Genomic DNA, 16,337 nt, shown 5'->3' with positions numbered 1-16,337 from the left:
ATGTAATGGAAGCCACAGATATTACTTATTTTGGTGTTTCTACCTGGAAAAGAGTGAAAAAATCTGCAAAAATCTGCATGATGATTGTTGTGGCTGGAAACCAAGGCTAATGAGACAAGCATGCATTGTTTGTTCTGATCAAAAAAGAGTCTATTTATTTTCTAAATATATAGACTAACAAATAGTTATAAAAATATAACAAATATAAGACCTAACAAATGTAGTACGAAACAATACTTCACTAGGACCAGCAGATGTCAGTAAAACTCAAAGCCTAACTTTGGATTTTGGGGTGAGAACCTTTGTGACACTTAGCAGAAAATAAAATACTCTAAACAAATAGCAAGATTATGTAACTTTACCAAGTAAGAGCCTTCAGAAAGCAACAGTTCAGAGTATTCTTGAATAAAATCTGATGCAACAAACATGCAGGTCTTCCAAGTCTGTCACAGAAGTATAAAGTTCATCCAGCACGTAACACAAATACCAGGGAATAACACATCAAATGTCAACTAATATTTCAGTTACAAAATCTCATTTCCATACATCTTGTAATTTTGCAAGTTTTAAAGTTCTTGAAGATAAATGCTGTATGAAGCAAAAAAATTCAACTGTTTTTTGTAGCAGTCTGGATATTCTTAGTTTGGGAACAGATACTTGAATTCATTTCAGCTGCATGTAAACCTTTACCTTAAAAACAAGCAAAAAGAAAAAAGAGGAGAGGGCTGTTGAAGTACCCGTACAGTCCAATTATAGACTGATTACAAATACAGCAAAATTGGTTTCTGTGTAACAACTGAAACAAACAGTACCATAATGAAATACTTTGACATATTAAGCTGTCAAGGCATTGAAAAGTAACACTTTAAGAGTGAGGCTCTTAAATTCATAAGGATAACTCGATCACAGATCCCAGTAGCTTGGATGGGATCTGTTATTCTAAATACCCTTGAATCAAATGGAAATGACTGACTTTCAGATGTAGCTGGGGTAATCTATAGAAGATGTAGCATTCGCTATTAATACTGGAGAGAGCTTTATTAATACTGCATATAACTTCAGTGGTAACTTAAAATAGGAGAGTTTCACAAAATAATTCCAAACCATGAGATTCTGAAAAATGAGGGATACACGGAGATGGCAAAAGCAGTATAGGAAGTGATGGTGAGTGGCTAATGTGTCACAGGAAAATAGCACCTTTATATGTTATTATAGTGCAAGACTGTTCAATGAGAACTTAGATGACAAGACAGTACAAGATAGAGAGAAATGCAACAACAAGTAGTATGATTAAGAAAATTTTCATAATCATACTGGGATTGAATGTGAAAGCACATTAGTCATGTAGATTGTGATAAATTCCAGTGGATTTCATAAAAAAATAATTAATCTGTTGTGTTTAAGCATGGAACATCATACATCCAGGTTAAAAAAAAAAAAAAGCATATGCACTAACCAAGGTGCTTATTTCGAATGATTTCTCCTCCTTCAATCTCAATCTGCTCATATAGCCACTTGCGGTCACAGCGACATTCAGCTCCACACTTATTGGAGCCACATTTTGGGCAAGCATAGAAACACCCCAGGCAATCTTCATCAAGACAGTCACAGAGGTCCATCCCACTGTAAAGCAGTAGTCCCTGGCTATCGTAGACCTTACTCTTGGCTGGTATAACTTGCCTGTATGATGAAAAACAACACTTATTTCCTTGTTAAAAAAGATCCACACATTTTGATGCCCAGCAGCTAACAGATGTGGACAGAAGTTTGCTTTTTTGGATTTTTTTTTTTTAATTTTAACACTGCATTAATTTAAGTTGTTAATGTACTTGACAATGTTTCCCAGCTTTATATTATATTTCCAGTATAGTGCTTTTGAACTCATTTCAGGAACAGGAAGCTTTTACTTCTTCAATACTTCAAATATTTATTAGTAATAACACTTAGGAATATTTATGAGGTTAACTTTTTATTACTTTTCAAATGATGTGAAGATCTCCCTTAATTAAATGTAAGGATTTGACTTGCACATTTTTGTTTCTGAAGTGCAATTACTGAGTTTATTGAAATATGACAACTCCATTATTTCAAGTGTACTTAACCTTACTGTATTCAAGTTTAATCTATTATCAGATTTTTATGCGTAAATTAATAGCTTCATCTATTATCTGTGCAGTACTGTCACACCTAACAAAACGCTTGTTTGTATTTTAAGCATCTGAAATATGGACTGTCTGCTATCATTTTACCTTGTTTTGTTTACATCAGTGAGTAACCTTCAACACCCTCAAAACAAAAAAGCTACCCCCAGACAAACAAAACATCCTCTATACAGAATACGTTAGTGTTATAGGGACATCAACTATCAATTTCTTTATTTTTAAGATAAAGCTAATTATAAATTAGGTAATTCCTGTAAATACAGGAAGCTGCTCACCTGTCTGAATTAAATGATGTAGTTTTTGATTGCAGCCTTCTTTTTTCCCTCTTACTGGTCTCAGGAGTGAATTCAGTCTGCCGCCCTGGATTAGCAAACTGAAGAGACTTCAGAGCCTTAGCTGTACGTCCCTGAACAGACAGAAAATCTCACTTCATTATGAATACAAAGGTAAATTCATAAGAAAATATACAGTTTACCCAGATTGCTGCAATAACTTAGTGTTGAGGTCAACAGTTTACTAAGCATTGGAGAAGACTTAAGTTGTAAGTGTTATACTGGAGAACTGTACCAGTCTCAAAAATACTACCACAAGCTTTATAGTAGTTTTAATCAATATTTTCACATTTCTTCATCCTTCCCTCCCCCCTGCCATCAGTGTCGTGATCGGACGCTGATAGGCATATTGAGAAATATAGCTGGATAGCTGCTGCTCAAATGCTGTTTTACTATAGAGCACATGAGGATGAGCTCTTGCTGATTTTGTTTCCCACACCCGCAAACTTCTTGAACAAAGCATCCAAAAATGTACAAGCTGTATTCTGATTTCAGTACTTGAAGTGTCACCCTCCCACACCAGTTCCCCTGAACAGACACCGTGGCCTTCGCCATTCAGACACCACACCAGAGTACACTTAATTCGTCTCAAAGCAGGTCCACTTGGTAACAAACTGCTAGAAACAGTGGATGTTTTTAAAACTGGAGACTAAATAAAGTTTATCTCAACATCCTTAGAAGCAACCTTTCGCAGTGTTCAGTTTGCTTGCTTTTTGCAAGGCTTGAGTAACAGCTTAAAATACTAGCAGCAGTCTGGTACTTACATAATCTTAAAGGAGTAAGTCACCCTGGTACGTGTAGTTACTTTAATTATCAAGGCCACAATATTTAATTAGGGAAGAGGATTTTTAAGGTAAAACAAGTGGAATGTGTGTATGCACTCATTTCACCGAGCAGTCCTTCAAGTAAAGGATTAAATACAGTAAATTACCATGCATCAAGAAGACTACACCCTTTCATAATTCTATTAAAAAAATGTTTATGTAGCACTGAATGAAGCCCAGTTCCAATAGTTTTCAGAATTTAGAGGGAGTGGGAAAACTGATCCATATACATACGTCCGAATCAAGTTTTCTTCTTTGGCGCTCCTCAGATTCGACATCCACGCTTCCATTTATGACCTGCATGCATTTAGGACAAAGCTTCCAGCCAGGTACAAACTGTCTTCCAAACTTGGCACTTAGAAAAGTTGCGTCATCTAAGTCAATTGCACGCAAGTTTTTCTTTGACAGCTTTCTGTGCATGTTAAAGGGATCACAACATGACTTTTGCAAGTCTTCAAATCTTTCAATGTAGATTTTTGCGTGATGGAAGCAGATAGTGTTGTTCTCTGAAAGGGACATTCCAGTCCTAAGCTGAAGTAACAGTAGATCAGATGATGATATATCTTGCTTAGTCTTGAAGCCAGTGTGACGGGTGTAATAGGTCTTATGACATTCATTGGCAGCTTGAAGCTGAACTCCAACTGAACAAGGATCCATTTTACTTTATCAGAACAACTTATTTCACTTATTTGGCCTAAAATGACTTCTCTGAAGTCTCTAGTAGTTTCTGTGAAGATCACCCTAGAGAAAGCATTAAAATCAATCAGATTTGTGCTGCAAACCTTTACCTGTAAGCTTGACAGACTAGGTTTAAGTAGCTTAAAATACATTTAAAGAAATTGTACTATATCCTTCCAGTCTAGGTAAGACTAAAAATACACTGAATGTCATTTTAGAATTAAGCCATGCATTTTATACTCCCTTCAGAGGCAATTTGTTCCAGCCATTGTAAGTATTGATTCAAAATGTTTACGCTAGTAGCAGCATTGCTTTCTCAAAGGCAATCTGGAAGGGAGGTGTGAGGTGGACGAGTTGCTCAGACGGGAGCCTGCTCCAGACACCAGTTTCCTGAACAGGAGCAAGTCAATGCACAGAGAATGCCCCTGAGCCTTTCCAAGAAACATCAGCCCACGGTATATGTGAAGAGTGGTAGCTCTGCATGTGTGCAGTTTTTCTGGTCATTTGGCCTATGCATGCAGCTCTTTCCACCTGAGTTCTGTGTAAATACTAAGAATATTGAGCAGTCATTTAAAGTTACTTGAACGCAAAAACAACTACAAAAAATAAAGCTAGCTATTGCAGACTGGTTTTGCCCATGCCAACGCTTGTTGCAAGTCCAGTGCTAGCCCTAAAAATAAGAGCCTGAGCCAATCTTGTGCTATTTTCTACCATAACAAAATGGGAAAAACATTCTACCCAAAAAAGGAATTAATTTGCCTTCCAAAACCTCTGAAAGCCTTAATGTGACTATGACCTAACTGGGATTGTAATGTTCACCTATACGCTACTCTGCAAAGCCAAAAATCAGAGAAATGAAAAAGCACAGTTATTGGTTCTAACATCTTTTTAATCAATGAAGATATCAGCCAGTTGCCTAACAGAAAGAGACAGACCAGGATGCTACTTCAATAAAATAAAAGCAAGCAGCATCACACACAACCTAATAACATGAAATGTGTAAGTTTAACCAGTAAAAAGAAACAGGAACATAGCAACTTTAGTGCAAAAGCTTATCACGGAGCAACAAGAAGTTAATAGGCCTTACACAACACCCAAAGTCACTTCCTAGGGCATTTTTGCAGCAGAAATCCCCTTGACTGTAACACTTTAGTTTTTTTTGTTTGTTTGTTTTTTAAACTAGGTGATTTGAAGCAGTTACACAACACACTTCCACGTATGCACAGCAATTAAACGTTTTGCACAGGACATGCTACTGTTGAGTGCTTCACCTGTTCCAAATATAAACGACACACTTGGCTATATTAGACCAGTCAGCTTGTTTTAAGGAATAAGTTTGTATCTTGTGCAAGATGGAGCAGAGTATAACAATTATTTTTAAACCAGGTGTCTCAGCCTACTGTTATGAATGCTCGTGCTTTCAGATCTACAGCAGGCACAGCGGAGGCACTAAGAGTCCTGAACGTGGAGGGACAATGTGAAAACGCCGGAGTCTGAGAAGCAAAGCAAGTATCATTCTGAAAAGAAAATAAGGTTAGTTTTGTTTTTCTTTTTTCCACTTTATCTGTACAGAAAGACTTAAGTCAACAAGTTAATAGCTAAGGCTTATTTAACATTGATTTCTCGGGTCAAAACTGAAACCCCTTTTTTAAGGACTGTTTTTAAGGACTACAACCAGCCCGGTCCTGAATTGCTAGCTGACCTGAACTCCTCTTTGCCGTGGTTTCTGTATCCTGTCAGCTAACAAAGACCTCCCCTTGAAGTCTCGGCCTTGCACAGCTCCTCAGACGCGCACCGGATGCTCCGGGCAGAGGACGAGGAGTGGACGCGGGTCAAGTTTTACGTTTTTTTTCCTCGGTGCCCGCTTCCCAGCGCACCAGGCTGTGGCCCCGCGAGCAGGCACGGCCAGCGCAACATTTACGAGCTCGCACCGCGGCGCCGCCTCAGCGTGCCTGCGCTTCCCTCTCTGTCAGGGAGCCACCCCACAACCCCCCCGCGCCCGTTAAACCCCTCGCCACCCGCCGCTACCTGCCAGCGCCTCCACACCGGGCCCCCCGTTGCCTCAGCGCCGCTCGGCCGCTTCCATCCGGCACCGCCTCAGCTCGGCGCGGAGCGGCGCTTCCGGCCGGCGGCGCCCCCCGGCGGAGCGGGGAGGGAGCGGGTGGCCGGCACGTTCCCGCCTTCGGCGCGCGCTGCCGGGCTGGGCGCGAGGCGCGGCCGTTGGGGCGTGAGGCGGTCAGGACGGTGCCTCTTCGTGTGGAGAAGGTGAGGGGTTCCAACGTGGTGATGTTAGCAATGCCTAAAAGAAGGCTTTAAATACACCGGTAAGAAGTGTTTTTTTTTTTTTTTTTTTTTTTTTTTTTTTTTTTTTTTTTTTTTTTTCCCTGTTTATATTTAGAATTTGAGCATTTACAAACAAAAAAAAAATATCGGCTAGAAACTTTCTTCAACTCCTGCCCGGTAGTTTTCTTTCCAGACTGGATTCACAACCAACATTCTTTTACAGAAGGGGACTGTTCTTCCCAAACCTCTTCGAAGGCAGAATAGCCTTTCGATAGGTGAGCTGTAGCAGGTGGATTTAAGGGACTCAGTCGTTCCACCTGCTGCCGCTGTGTTACACAGTATGTGTGTTTTGCAGAGTTGCCATACAATGAAAGAAAAGATCAGAGAGAGAATTCACTGTATTTCTGCCCACCCAAAAACTCGTGTCTCACAGCCCAACGTGAACAAAGTAAGGCCACCCAGTTACCAGCTCTAGAGACTTGTGTTTCCCTCCCCTGTCATTTATAACCAAGTAATTACTAATTGACTTTACAGCAGACTTTGAGTGGGTGATAAGAATAAGAAAGTTCAACTGTACTCAGAGCAAGTACAGCCAGGCATAGCATGAACCTAGAAACATCATAACGAGCAGTACAAGCTGGTGTTAGTAACAGAGCACTGAGTAACACCATACCATTTACCTGCAGCAAGGCACAGCTGATGGATGTTACAGTAACAGCTGACAGCTTTTACTAAACAAACAGACTTTGGAGCTGAGCTAGGGTAGAGAGTAGAGCAACAGAAACCAGTTTTGATTCAGCATAAACATCTGGGAGTAGATACAGGTGGTTAAAATTTATTTCAACAGCTTTTGGCCCTGGTCTCCTCAGAAACATTCTTTAGCAATGTTAGAAACAGTAGCCACACCCCCCTAAAAAGCTCAATTTGTCTAAAAGGGCAAAGCAAATGGCTTGAAGTGTATAGACAATTTAAGCTCAAATAGTTAATAATACACAACTTTTTTGAGGCCTAGCATTTTTTTCCCCCTCTGCTGTATTTTCGAACTAGAAAAATTTCTTGGCATAAGGAAGTACTGAAGTCAACTGGGCATAAATGTTAGAAGCAGCTCGAAAGAGCCAAAGTAACAAGGTGCTGGTGGGGTTCTCTTTTAGTCTGTTACTTGTCGTAGCCTCTGGCATCACTGATAAAGAGATTTTGTAAAAGATATCCAAAGGTAGAAATACATTTTTTTTTTTTTTTTTCTGTAATTTTAAGCATCCCTTTAAAATGTGAGATTATAAATTAGGATGCCTTTTCATCTAACTTATTGCCACAGTGTTGAAGAGTCGGTGGAATGGTTGTCTAGAAATAAGCAAAAGCCTATGGAGATGAGGGAGAATTTTGCACTTCTGGGGATAGCCGGGATTCTAAAGCACTGGAATATAAAGCTTTAATCCTAATGTGACAGTGGTGGGATGTAAGCTGTGTATCTGACCATTAATAGAAAGCTGTTATAAATTCCATATATATTGCTTAAGTCATACATTGGCTTAATGATGACAGAGAGACTGTGAAGTGCTATCATTCAAGGAGGGTGATAAGGCTTCCTCTGCTGCCTTGTGCTGCTTAGGATGAAATGTGTGGAATTAATGAAAGGGAATAATTCATGAGAGGAGATATTTGAGGTACAGGTTATGACATCAATTTGTATTAAGTAAATATAAGAAGAGCACTGAGGTGTGTGCATTCACTTTTTCAGTGTTAGTGTCAATCAGTGAGGCTGATTGTGTGGGGTTTGAGTTGGAGTTCAGAGTCTGACCTGTGTGTTAGCTTGTAACGAGTCTGCCACCCATGGGTTTAGACTGGCTTTGATCGCATTAGTTTTCATCTGCGTAACTGGAAACGCACCCTAATGAGGGAGAAGTTCTGGGTTAGAGTAAAATGATTCTAGATATGGAAGATGAAAGGTAGGATCATCAGCTATATTAAGTAAAAATATTGTCATGGTTTTTGAGCTAGAATTTAAATTTGTTACTCTGCTAGCACGGGTTGACTCCATATGCTGTTTTCATACATAAATGCATCTGAAAACTGTCAAAGCCTGTGCTGCAAAGGAATGTATGCTGTCATAGTAATCTTTAATGGATCTGGAATTGGAGAGGGGTAGAAGTCATACTCTGAAACCAGTTTTGATCTGCGTGCTAAGATTCAGCAATTAGCATGTACCTAAGTTCACCCACATGTGAAATTGGATAAAGTAATATTGACATCTGTCAGCACACAAAAATAGCCCTGATTTTCCAGAGCAGCGGCAGGTTTGTTACTGACCTGCAGAACACCGGGACAGATGAAGGGGAGCGATGGTATTAGCACCGCGTTCAGTACAAATGCTAGGTATCTCAGGTCAATTTGAAAGATAGTCAAGTAAAAATTTTTTTTTTTTTTGGGGGGGGGAGGGGGAGAGAGACAGAACTGCCTGAGAAAGCATAGAAACGAAATCTTTTGCTATTTTTTTCTTCCTGGGGTTTAAGTTTTTGGTAACTTATGTCAATAACGTTTTTTAAAGAGCTTGAACCATGCCCATACAAAAATGCTATCAATTTATTTTAACTATATGGTATCCATGTAAATTGGCCTAGAAACTAGAAAATGTTGATAACAGTGAGAGACTTGATTTCTTCTTTTAAGTTAAGTTTTAAAGCTCATTTTATTTATTTTTTATTATTATTTAACTGAAACAGATAGAGATATTCTACTTGTGAAGAACCTTTAGTATCACGTGACATGTCTTTTAAATTTGGATATTAATTGAAAATAAAATTTGAATATGGTATTTGGCCTATTTGATATGAAGAAGTGCCTACTTGTGGTTATATATCCCTGTGCAGCCAGAGTTCCTGTTTATTTTCTTAAAGTTTTTGAAGCAAGCACCTCTGTGTGTCTAGCACCTAGCAAATGTGCTGGAACACTTGGTAGGGATAAGGCATTGCCTGCTCTGAGTTTTTCTGTGAAATATGCTCATGTAAGGTTCAAATATGTGATGTCAGAGATAACGTGAGTGATTGTAGCAGGAAAGGAGGAAGAAAAGAGCTGATGGTTTTGGTAGGGAGGGCAGTTTAGCACAGATGGAAAATAGGCCTTTTATGTGGAGGAGTGTAGCAGCAAAAGCAGCGTGAAGGGGCAGAATCCTGTGAGGTGCAGCTCAGAACCTTTGAAGCTGCGTAAGGGTTAGGAAGGCTCAATGCAGAAAGGAGGGCTGTCTGAGTTGGAAGACAGGGTTGCAGTGAATTACGATGCTCTTGATTTAAAAAAAAAATAATAATAAAAAAAAAACCTGATGATAAATTGTGAGTAAATCCTAAGATGTGTTTGAAGAAAGTATTACTTGGTTTGCGGTCAGACTCAGCTTTTTTTGTGGTCAGCAAGCTGCCACTCTTGCTGTGCTTTGTACGTTCCCTGATGCTACGGGGATCCCTAACTCGGGGGACTTCATTCTTTTGGGATTGATCGTTACAGTACAGGAGTAAATAATAGCCTGTTTGTGTCAGCTGTGAATCGAGCAGCATTAGTTTATGAAAGGATGAAAAAAAAAAGACCTTAGAGGTTTTATTTTGATGCCATTAATTTCGTGTTGTCCAACTGTTTTTTTTTTTTGTGTTGCCATTTGTTCAACTGTCTTGTCTTTGGCTTTTACAAGGAGCTACAGTTTTATTTGCACAATGCCTCAATAGATATATTTTATTACAAATTAAAGTGTTGATATATCCTTTTGCCCACACAAACTCGTAAGCATAAAGACAACCAGTAAATCTTAACAAAACTGCAAATAAGTAGTGCACATAATGAGTTTCTCCTTCACGTCGCGTGAAAAATGTGATGGCAAGTGCTGCGTTCGATCTAAGAGTATTGAACTAATGATTGTCAGCAGCAGAACTTTCTTTCACACCAAATCTTAAACCTGCTGAAAGTGCAGGCATCACCATAAAGCTACTGGTTTAAAATAACTTCAGAAGGTCTTTAAAAGTTCTTTGGGGTATTTTTAATGTTACCCTGTTATTTTGTAAGATACGGATATAATACATATACTATGCATAATGTGGATGTAATAGTCACTGTTTTGTCAGACTGGATATAAAAGCATACATAAAATCATAGAATGGATGGTTTGGGTGTTGGAAGAGAAGTTATGTTAAGGATCACCCAGTTCCAGCCCCCTGCCACGGGCTGGGACACCTCCCACCAGACCAGAGTGCCTAGGGCCCCATCCAGCCTGGCCTTGAACACCTCCAGGGATGGGGCATCCACAGCTTCTCTGGGAAACCTGTTCCAGGGCCTCACTGCCCTCTGAGGGAAGAATTTCTTCATAATGTCTAATCCAAGGCTACCCTTTTTAATTTAAACCAGTATCCCATGTGCTGTCACTGCACTCCCTGACAGAGAGTCCCTCCCCAGCTTTGTTCTAGGTCCCCTTTACATACTGGCTTAAATCACTTTCCAGCCTGGGAGTGTTCTAGTTTTATTTTAATTTGGCAGTATTATAAAGATTATTGATTATTTTCAAAATCTGGATTTGAATTCTGACCCACAAATATTGAGTGTTTGGATTCATATTACACCTTATTTTTAGGGTAACATATTTCTATTCTGTCAGGCTGACAAAAACCTAAAATCCTCTCAGTGCTTTGATACTGGATATGTCACATTGAGAATCATCTGCTTTAATGGCATTTGACTTTGGGTTTCCTCTCTGGGAATCTTTTGCCCTTTGTAGGCTGATTTCTTGTTACCCTTTATAAATGTACGTCCTGGCATGTTCTGTCTACTCAGTGAGATTTTTCTTTTTGCGTTGAGCAGGATTTGGGCTTTTGCTTCCAATCTACTCCTCTTGTTTGAGCAACTTCACAGATGTTGTAGCAACAAATGCATCATCACCCTGTTGGTATACTGTGTTCTTTGTTTCAGGGCTGACGAGAACGTGCTTTGAAACGTGGGTGTCTGCTATGCTTTGCAATCCATGCAACATCTCTCTGTCAGGTTTGTGTCTCATGAGAAAGCCCAAGTAAGGTAGCATTTCTGACATTAGTCTTGTATGGTGCTGATTTTCAGTTTTCTTACGCATCTGTAAAAATACTGTTTTTTTTCTGATTCAAAAAACAGGGACATTAATTCTGAATGTTAGTAAAAGCAGTCTCATTCAGCCTCTTTTCAGGCTCTTTGGAGAGCAGCTAATACTTGCACAGACCTAAGTGCAGTTAGTGCTTACTCACTGGTAACAGGTTAGGGTGTTCAAGGAATTTAGGCTTTGACCTTTGCTAAGAAAAATGTCCTCTCCATGTTTGGATTGCTGGACGTTGCAGGTTGTTAATCTGACAGGCACACTGAATACGAACGGAGAAACTGCTGTTTTCACATTGGTTCGTGCTCGAGCATTTGTCTATTTATCTGCTACTTCTTCCCAATGCTCTCTTGTGCCTGAGGAAGCAAATAAATAATGAATATGTGCCCATCAGGGGGCATTATTTCTGAATGCAAGTGTGGGTTTAGAGGTCATACATCGTTCGAGGAAGCCTGGTAAGTTTGTTTCCCATTAAAGAGCAGGGCGTGATTCATGGTTATTCTGCATTTCTTTTATGCTGTCTGCCAGAGAGAGCAAACTGTAAGGCTCCCTGAATTGAACACCAAAGTTCAGGGGAAGAAACGGACAGATCAGCATTCACATCTAGGAGTGTTGGCTGTACAGCTGCCACCAGATTTGGATCATTGACAAGGACTGTAGTTAAATCCTAGTTTTTGAAAAGGTATTCAGCACAAACCGCTCCAGTGATTATCAGCAGTATCTTGGAAACTCTTGCTCTGTGATACTGTCTGGAAAAGAAGAAATTTTTCTCCTCTGATATTTTTATGTAAGGAAAAGTTTTGTTTTATTGGCATAGTTATACTGGCATGAAAGTGTCTCTGCTGCTGAGGGTAGCTGATACAGACTGTAGTTTAAATAGCATGTTTTTTCCAGGGCCAGTCCCTGGTCTTACACTCATCAGTTTATTACCTTATTAAGGAGGTCCTAGTCATTACCACCATTTTATTATAGCTGGCAAAATGGCACTTAGAGATTTTAAATGACTTTCTGAAATTCTGAAGTAGTTCAGTAGCCAAGTAGAAATAACATCTAGCAAGTCTCAGAGTGGACTTATATCCCTGGGAGCAGCTGTGCAAGGTTTTATTGGTGCTGTTGCATTGGTATAATTCATATGAGACATGTTTTAGTATGGCCTGTTGCTTTAGTCAGACTTTGCTGCAAGAATACATTTGCTTGCTTATCTTGTTGTTGCTAACAGATGAGTTCTGCCCCTCTTCCTCAGTTACACTTGTGAAACAGCAAGTCCTGAAATGTTTGTGATGAGGAATGTCAGAAACTGACTCATATTTTTAACTCTGTGTGTTGCACGACTTCCTATCAAACATAAAGCCTTGGTAATGAAGTGGTCAGTGCAGATGTGTGTACGCATCACCTGAAATGAAAAGTATCTGTGAGCTTAGATTTTGTTTAGTCCTCGTCTGTTAGAGGGATTGGGTTCTACACAAAGTTCTGTAAGTCCGTCCTTCAGTTCTACAGCCCTTTTCTCCATTGCTTGCTGCACAATGATGTTCCTATTCAACTTTTCTGTCAACTGTAGCTGTGGGAATCACCATGGTTCCTTAATCCTTGTAGAAATGAGGCGGTTATCCCATGAAACCCTTACTGAAATCGAGTTTATTTATATCCTTTCTGGTTTTGCATTAAGGAGTAATTTTTGTGTATGTGTCTTGAAGTGTGGGAGACAATTACATTGTCCAGCAATTTTACAGCCTCGTGACAAATTGGTGGCCTAACAACACACCGCCTGCCCCTGGATTTCATGCGTCATTATGTATTTGGAGAGAAAATGGTGTATTTGGCTGCAGCAGGCTCATAGGCCTGTAAGCAGGTACCAGCAAGTACTGCAAATAGTCACAGCCTAAATGTGGTGGTTTTTAACTTTCAAAAACTAATGTAAAACCAATACATACTGTATTAGACAGTTTTATTTAAAAATAACATAGGAAAAAAATAGGAAAAAATAAGAAAGCCCCAAATGGCTTGAGAAGAAAGCTCATACCACTGGCTGGTTTTACTTATGTTTTAATATTCTCTCTTCATTGCCAACTTCAAATTTTCTTTTTATTTTTTTTTTCTCTGGGTGTGTTGTATATTAGTTGTACAGTAATGACCTGCTATAATTTTATCTGTAATGATTTCCTCAAGGCTATTCTTCTGTCTTTGAGGTTATCCCAGCATGTAAGTTGTCTGGTTGACTGCTGACAAAATTTTATTTTTTCCCAATAATACTTCTGATGTAATCGTTCCTTGTCATCTTCTAAGATGTCTTTGTCACCATCATGTCTCAAATGTTTTGTTTCTTGTGTCAGTGATGTGAATTTACCCTGATCCTTAAACACAAGTTACTGTGAGAAAATAAATTATTTCTCCATTTAAATAAATTCATGTCCTCCTGAACTTCAGTAAGCTGTTTAACACTCTTTCTTTCTTCAGAACAGCTTCATTTCACTCTCAGATAATTTTTGTACTAACATTTTGATTGTTGGCACCATTTCTTAAGTCAGTGTACTGTGTTAATGCTCTGTCCTCATAGGATCATCAGCATTTCTCAAGATTTTTTAGCCAACTCCAATGCTCGTTGCATTCCATAGCAAAGATTGATGTATGATCAGTGCACCTGAGATAGTTCAGAGAGACAAGGAGATTTCACCTCCTTTGTGCAATTTGTTCATGATGTGTCCGTACTACCTTCTGTGTGACTGAGGGGAGAACACACTTATCTCTCATGATACTCAGCAACAACTACTACCATCACCAGCTCTTGTTGGTAATGGTAGAGACTTCTGTTAAAATCACTGAGATGCTTGTGGTTAGTGAGCCTCCTCAGAAAGTTGTCCAGCCTCCTCAAAAGTTGTTTACATTAGGAAGCATCACATGCTTTTTCAAAGCTAATAAAAACATGCTCAGTGGTGACTGAAATCCCAGGGAAATGATAGTGTCATGATGTCACAGGGTTAATACCGCTTCTGAAGCTGGTGTCATGCAATCCTGAATTACAACGAACAATTCTGACATTGCGAGTAATACCATTGCATCAAAACTCCATATCCTCATTGTTTAGCAAGATCAGAAGGATTCCCTTTATCTACTTATCCAGCTGATACCTAGGCAGCTATACGTCATTGTAGGTTTTCCATAGTAACACAGTTACTGATTACTTTGAAAAAAACTGCTGGTACTTTCCCAGTTTTTATTTTTAAAGGAGCGTGTGCCTTTCTGTTTTATGGAATTAATATTAGACTCTTATTTTCATTTCTGTTGTTTTGTATTTAAGTAGGTTTGATAGGACATTTTTCTTGATAATCTTTCTTGTTGCTTGATTGCATCTCCACTATTTGGACAGAACCACCATGCTGTTGGGTGCCATTGTAGAGTCAGATCTTGGCTGAACACTTGCACTCAAATTATACTCCAGGATTTTTTGTCATTGGCTCTTGGTTCAGGGTGGTCATTTCTCCGAGACCTCTGAAGATCAGATGTGGAGAAGAGCAGTAGCTGATAACTCATCTCAAAGGTTTAGTAAACACAATACCCTCCCCATTCCCAATACTTAAAACCTCCTTTATAAGTGCATGATAAACTGGCTGGCTGAACACCAAAATTCCCACATCATATGGAGGTAATAGTGTCTTGTCTACATTGCAGACCAAGAAGATTGCTCAGTGTGCTTGTTGTGGTCGCTGATTGTCTGGATTGAGGAACCTTGTTGTGGTTTAACCTGGCTGGCAGCTAAACACCACACAGCCGTTCACTCACCCTCCCCTCTCCCTCTCTGGGATGGGGGAGAGAAAAGGGGAAAGTGAAGCCTGTGAGCTGAGACAAAGACAGTTTATTAAGACAGGAAAATAATAATAATGATAATAGTACTACTACTAATAATGTGTACGAAACAAGTGATGCACGATGCAATTGCTTACCACCCACTGACTGAGGCCCCCCTCCCCGGCTAGCCACCCCTATATATTGTTTAGCATGATGTCAGATGGGATGGAATACCCCTTTGGCCAGTTTGGGTCTGCTGTCCTGGGTCTGTCCTCTCCGAGCTCTCATCCTAATCCAAAACATAGCACCCTACCAGCTAGTAGGAGGAAAATTAACTCTGTCCTAACTGAAACCAGGACAGACCTGTTGGAATGTGTGGCAGCTCTTGCCATGTGTGGGTCAGTCTGAAAGGGAAGAATGGGATGTTGGCCACCTATGAAGTCATGATCTGAGAGATGGGAACAGCTCCGAGAGCCCACACTTGTGCTTGAAGAAATATGCATAGCACAGAGGTGCATAGGTTACCCAATTATGAACTATTTTGTAAATAAACATAATGACTGTCAAGTATGCTAATGAAATGACTTGGCATGCCTATGGAGGGGGGAGTTGGAAGCCTGACATCTCAGATATTTGAAATGAATATTATCCTTTCCTTGCTTTGCTTTGTTTTGTTTTCCTATCTTTATTATCCTCCAGCTATAGGAGATGAGCATTTGGGCCATTTGTCATCTTGAATTCATGTCATTTTAAGTATATAAGCATACCACTGGAACATTTCCTTATTTATTCACTTTAATGGACTGTGACCAAAATGTTGTTTTCCTTTTGTGCAATTCCCATTTTCTTTCTGCAATCTCGATGTTTACGGTGTTTTATATTGCTTTCTTTTATTTCAGAGTTTGAGTGGTATTGTCATGCAGCCTCTTTATGCTACTGTATTAGAATGAGCAGGATAATTTTTTGAGTCTCCTTATTATTCTTATTCTGAATGATAAGCATGCATTGACTTATTTTATAATGCTTTCCATTGATTTTGAAAATCTAGAATGTCCTTGGAAAAGTCCTTAGAATATTACATAGCTGTCAGCTTGGTATTAGTGTCCTATTGAAAATGTAAGTCATGTGCAAGTGCAAAATCTGAGGAGAGCAATAGGCAATCTAACAGCTGAGCAATAAC

General features: G+C 39.5%; 1 protein-coding gene across 5 annotated transcripts; it reads right to left on the bottom strand.

Annotated features, from left to right (window-relative positions):
- Positions 1-128: 128 nt before the first annotated feature.
- ARL14EP (ADP ribosylation factor like GTPase 14 effector protein) lies at positions 129-6,089 on the bottom strand. Of its 5 annotated transcripts, none has more exons than XM_032188965.1 (6): positions 6,025-6,089; positions 5,084-5,513; positions 3,553-4,059; positions 2,438-2,568; positions 1,457-1,680; positions 129-690 (listed from the first exon to the last, which is right to left on the bottom strand). In XM_032188965.1, the coding sequence occupies exons 3-6, from the start codon at positions 3,973-3,975 to the stop codon at positions 608-610; spliced, it is 861 nt and encodes a 286-aa protein (XP_032044856.1). In that variant the 5' UTR covers positions 3,976-4,059; positions 5,084-5,513; positions 6,025-6,089; the 3' UTR covers positions 129-607. The 5 variants fall into 5 exon arrangements, with proteins under 5 accessions (XP_032044856.1, XP_032044858.1, XP_032044855.1 ...); XM_032188967.1 differs by having other exon boundaries at positions 5,268-5,513; XM_032188964.1 differs by having other exon boundaries at positions 5,397-5,513.
- Between the last annotated feature and the right edge of the window lie 10,248 nt (positions 6,090-16,337).

This window comes from Aythya fuligula, chromosome 5 (genome assembly GCF_009819795.1).
Source record: "Aythya fuligula isolate bAytFul2 chromosome 5, bAytFul2.pri, whole genome shotgun sequence".
Taxonomy (NCBI): domain Eukaryota; kingdom Metazoa; phylum Chordata; class Aves; order Anseriformes; family Anatidae; genus Aythya; species Aythya fuligula.
Note: the sequence above shows the minus strand (reverse complement) of the source record. Positions and strands in the feature narration are given on the sequence as shown.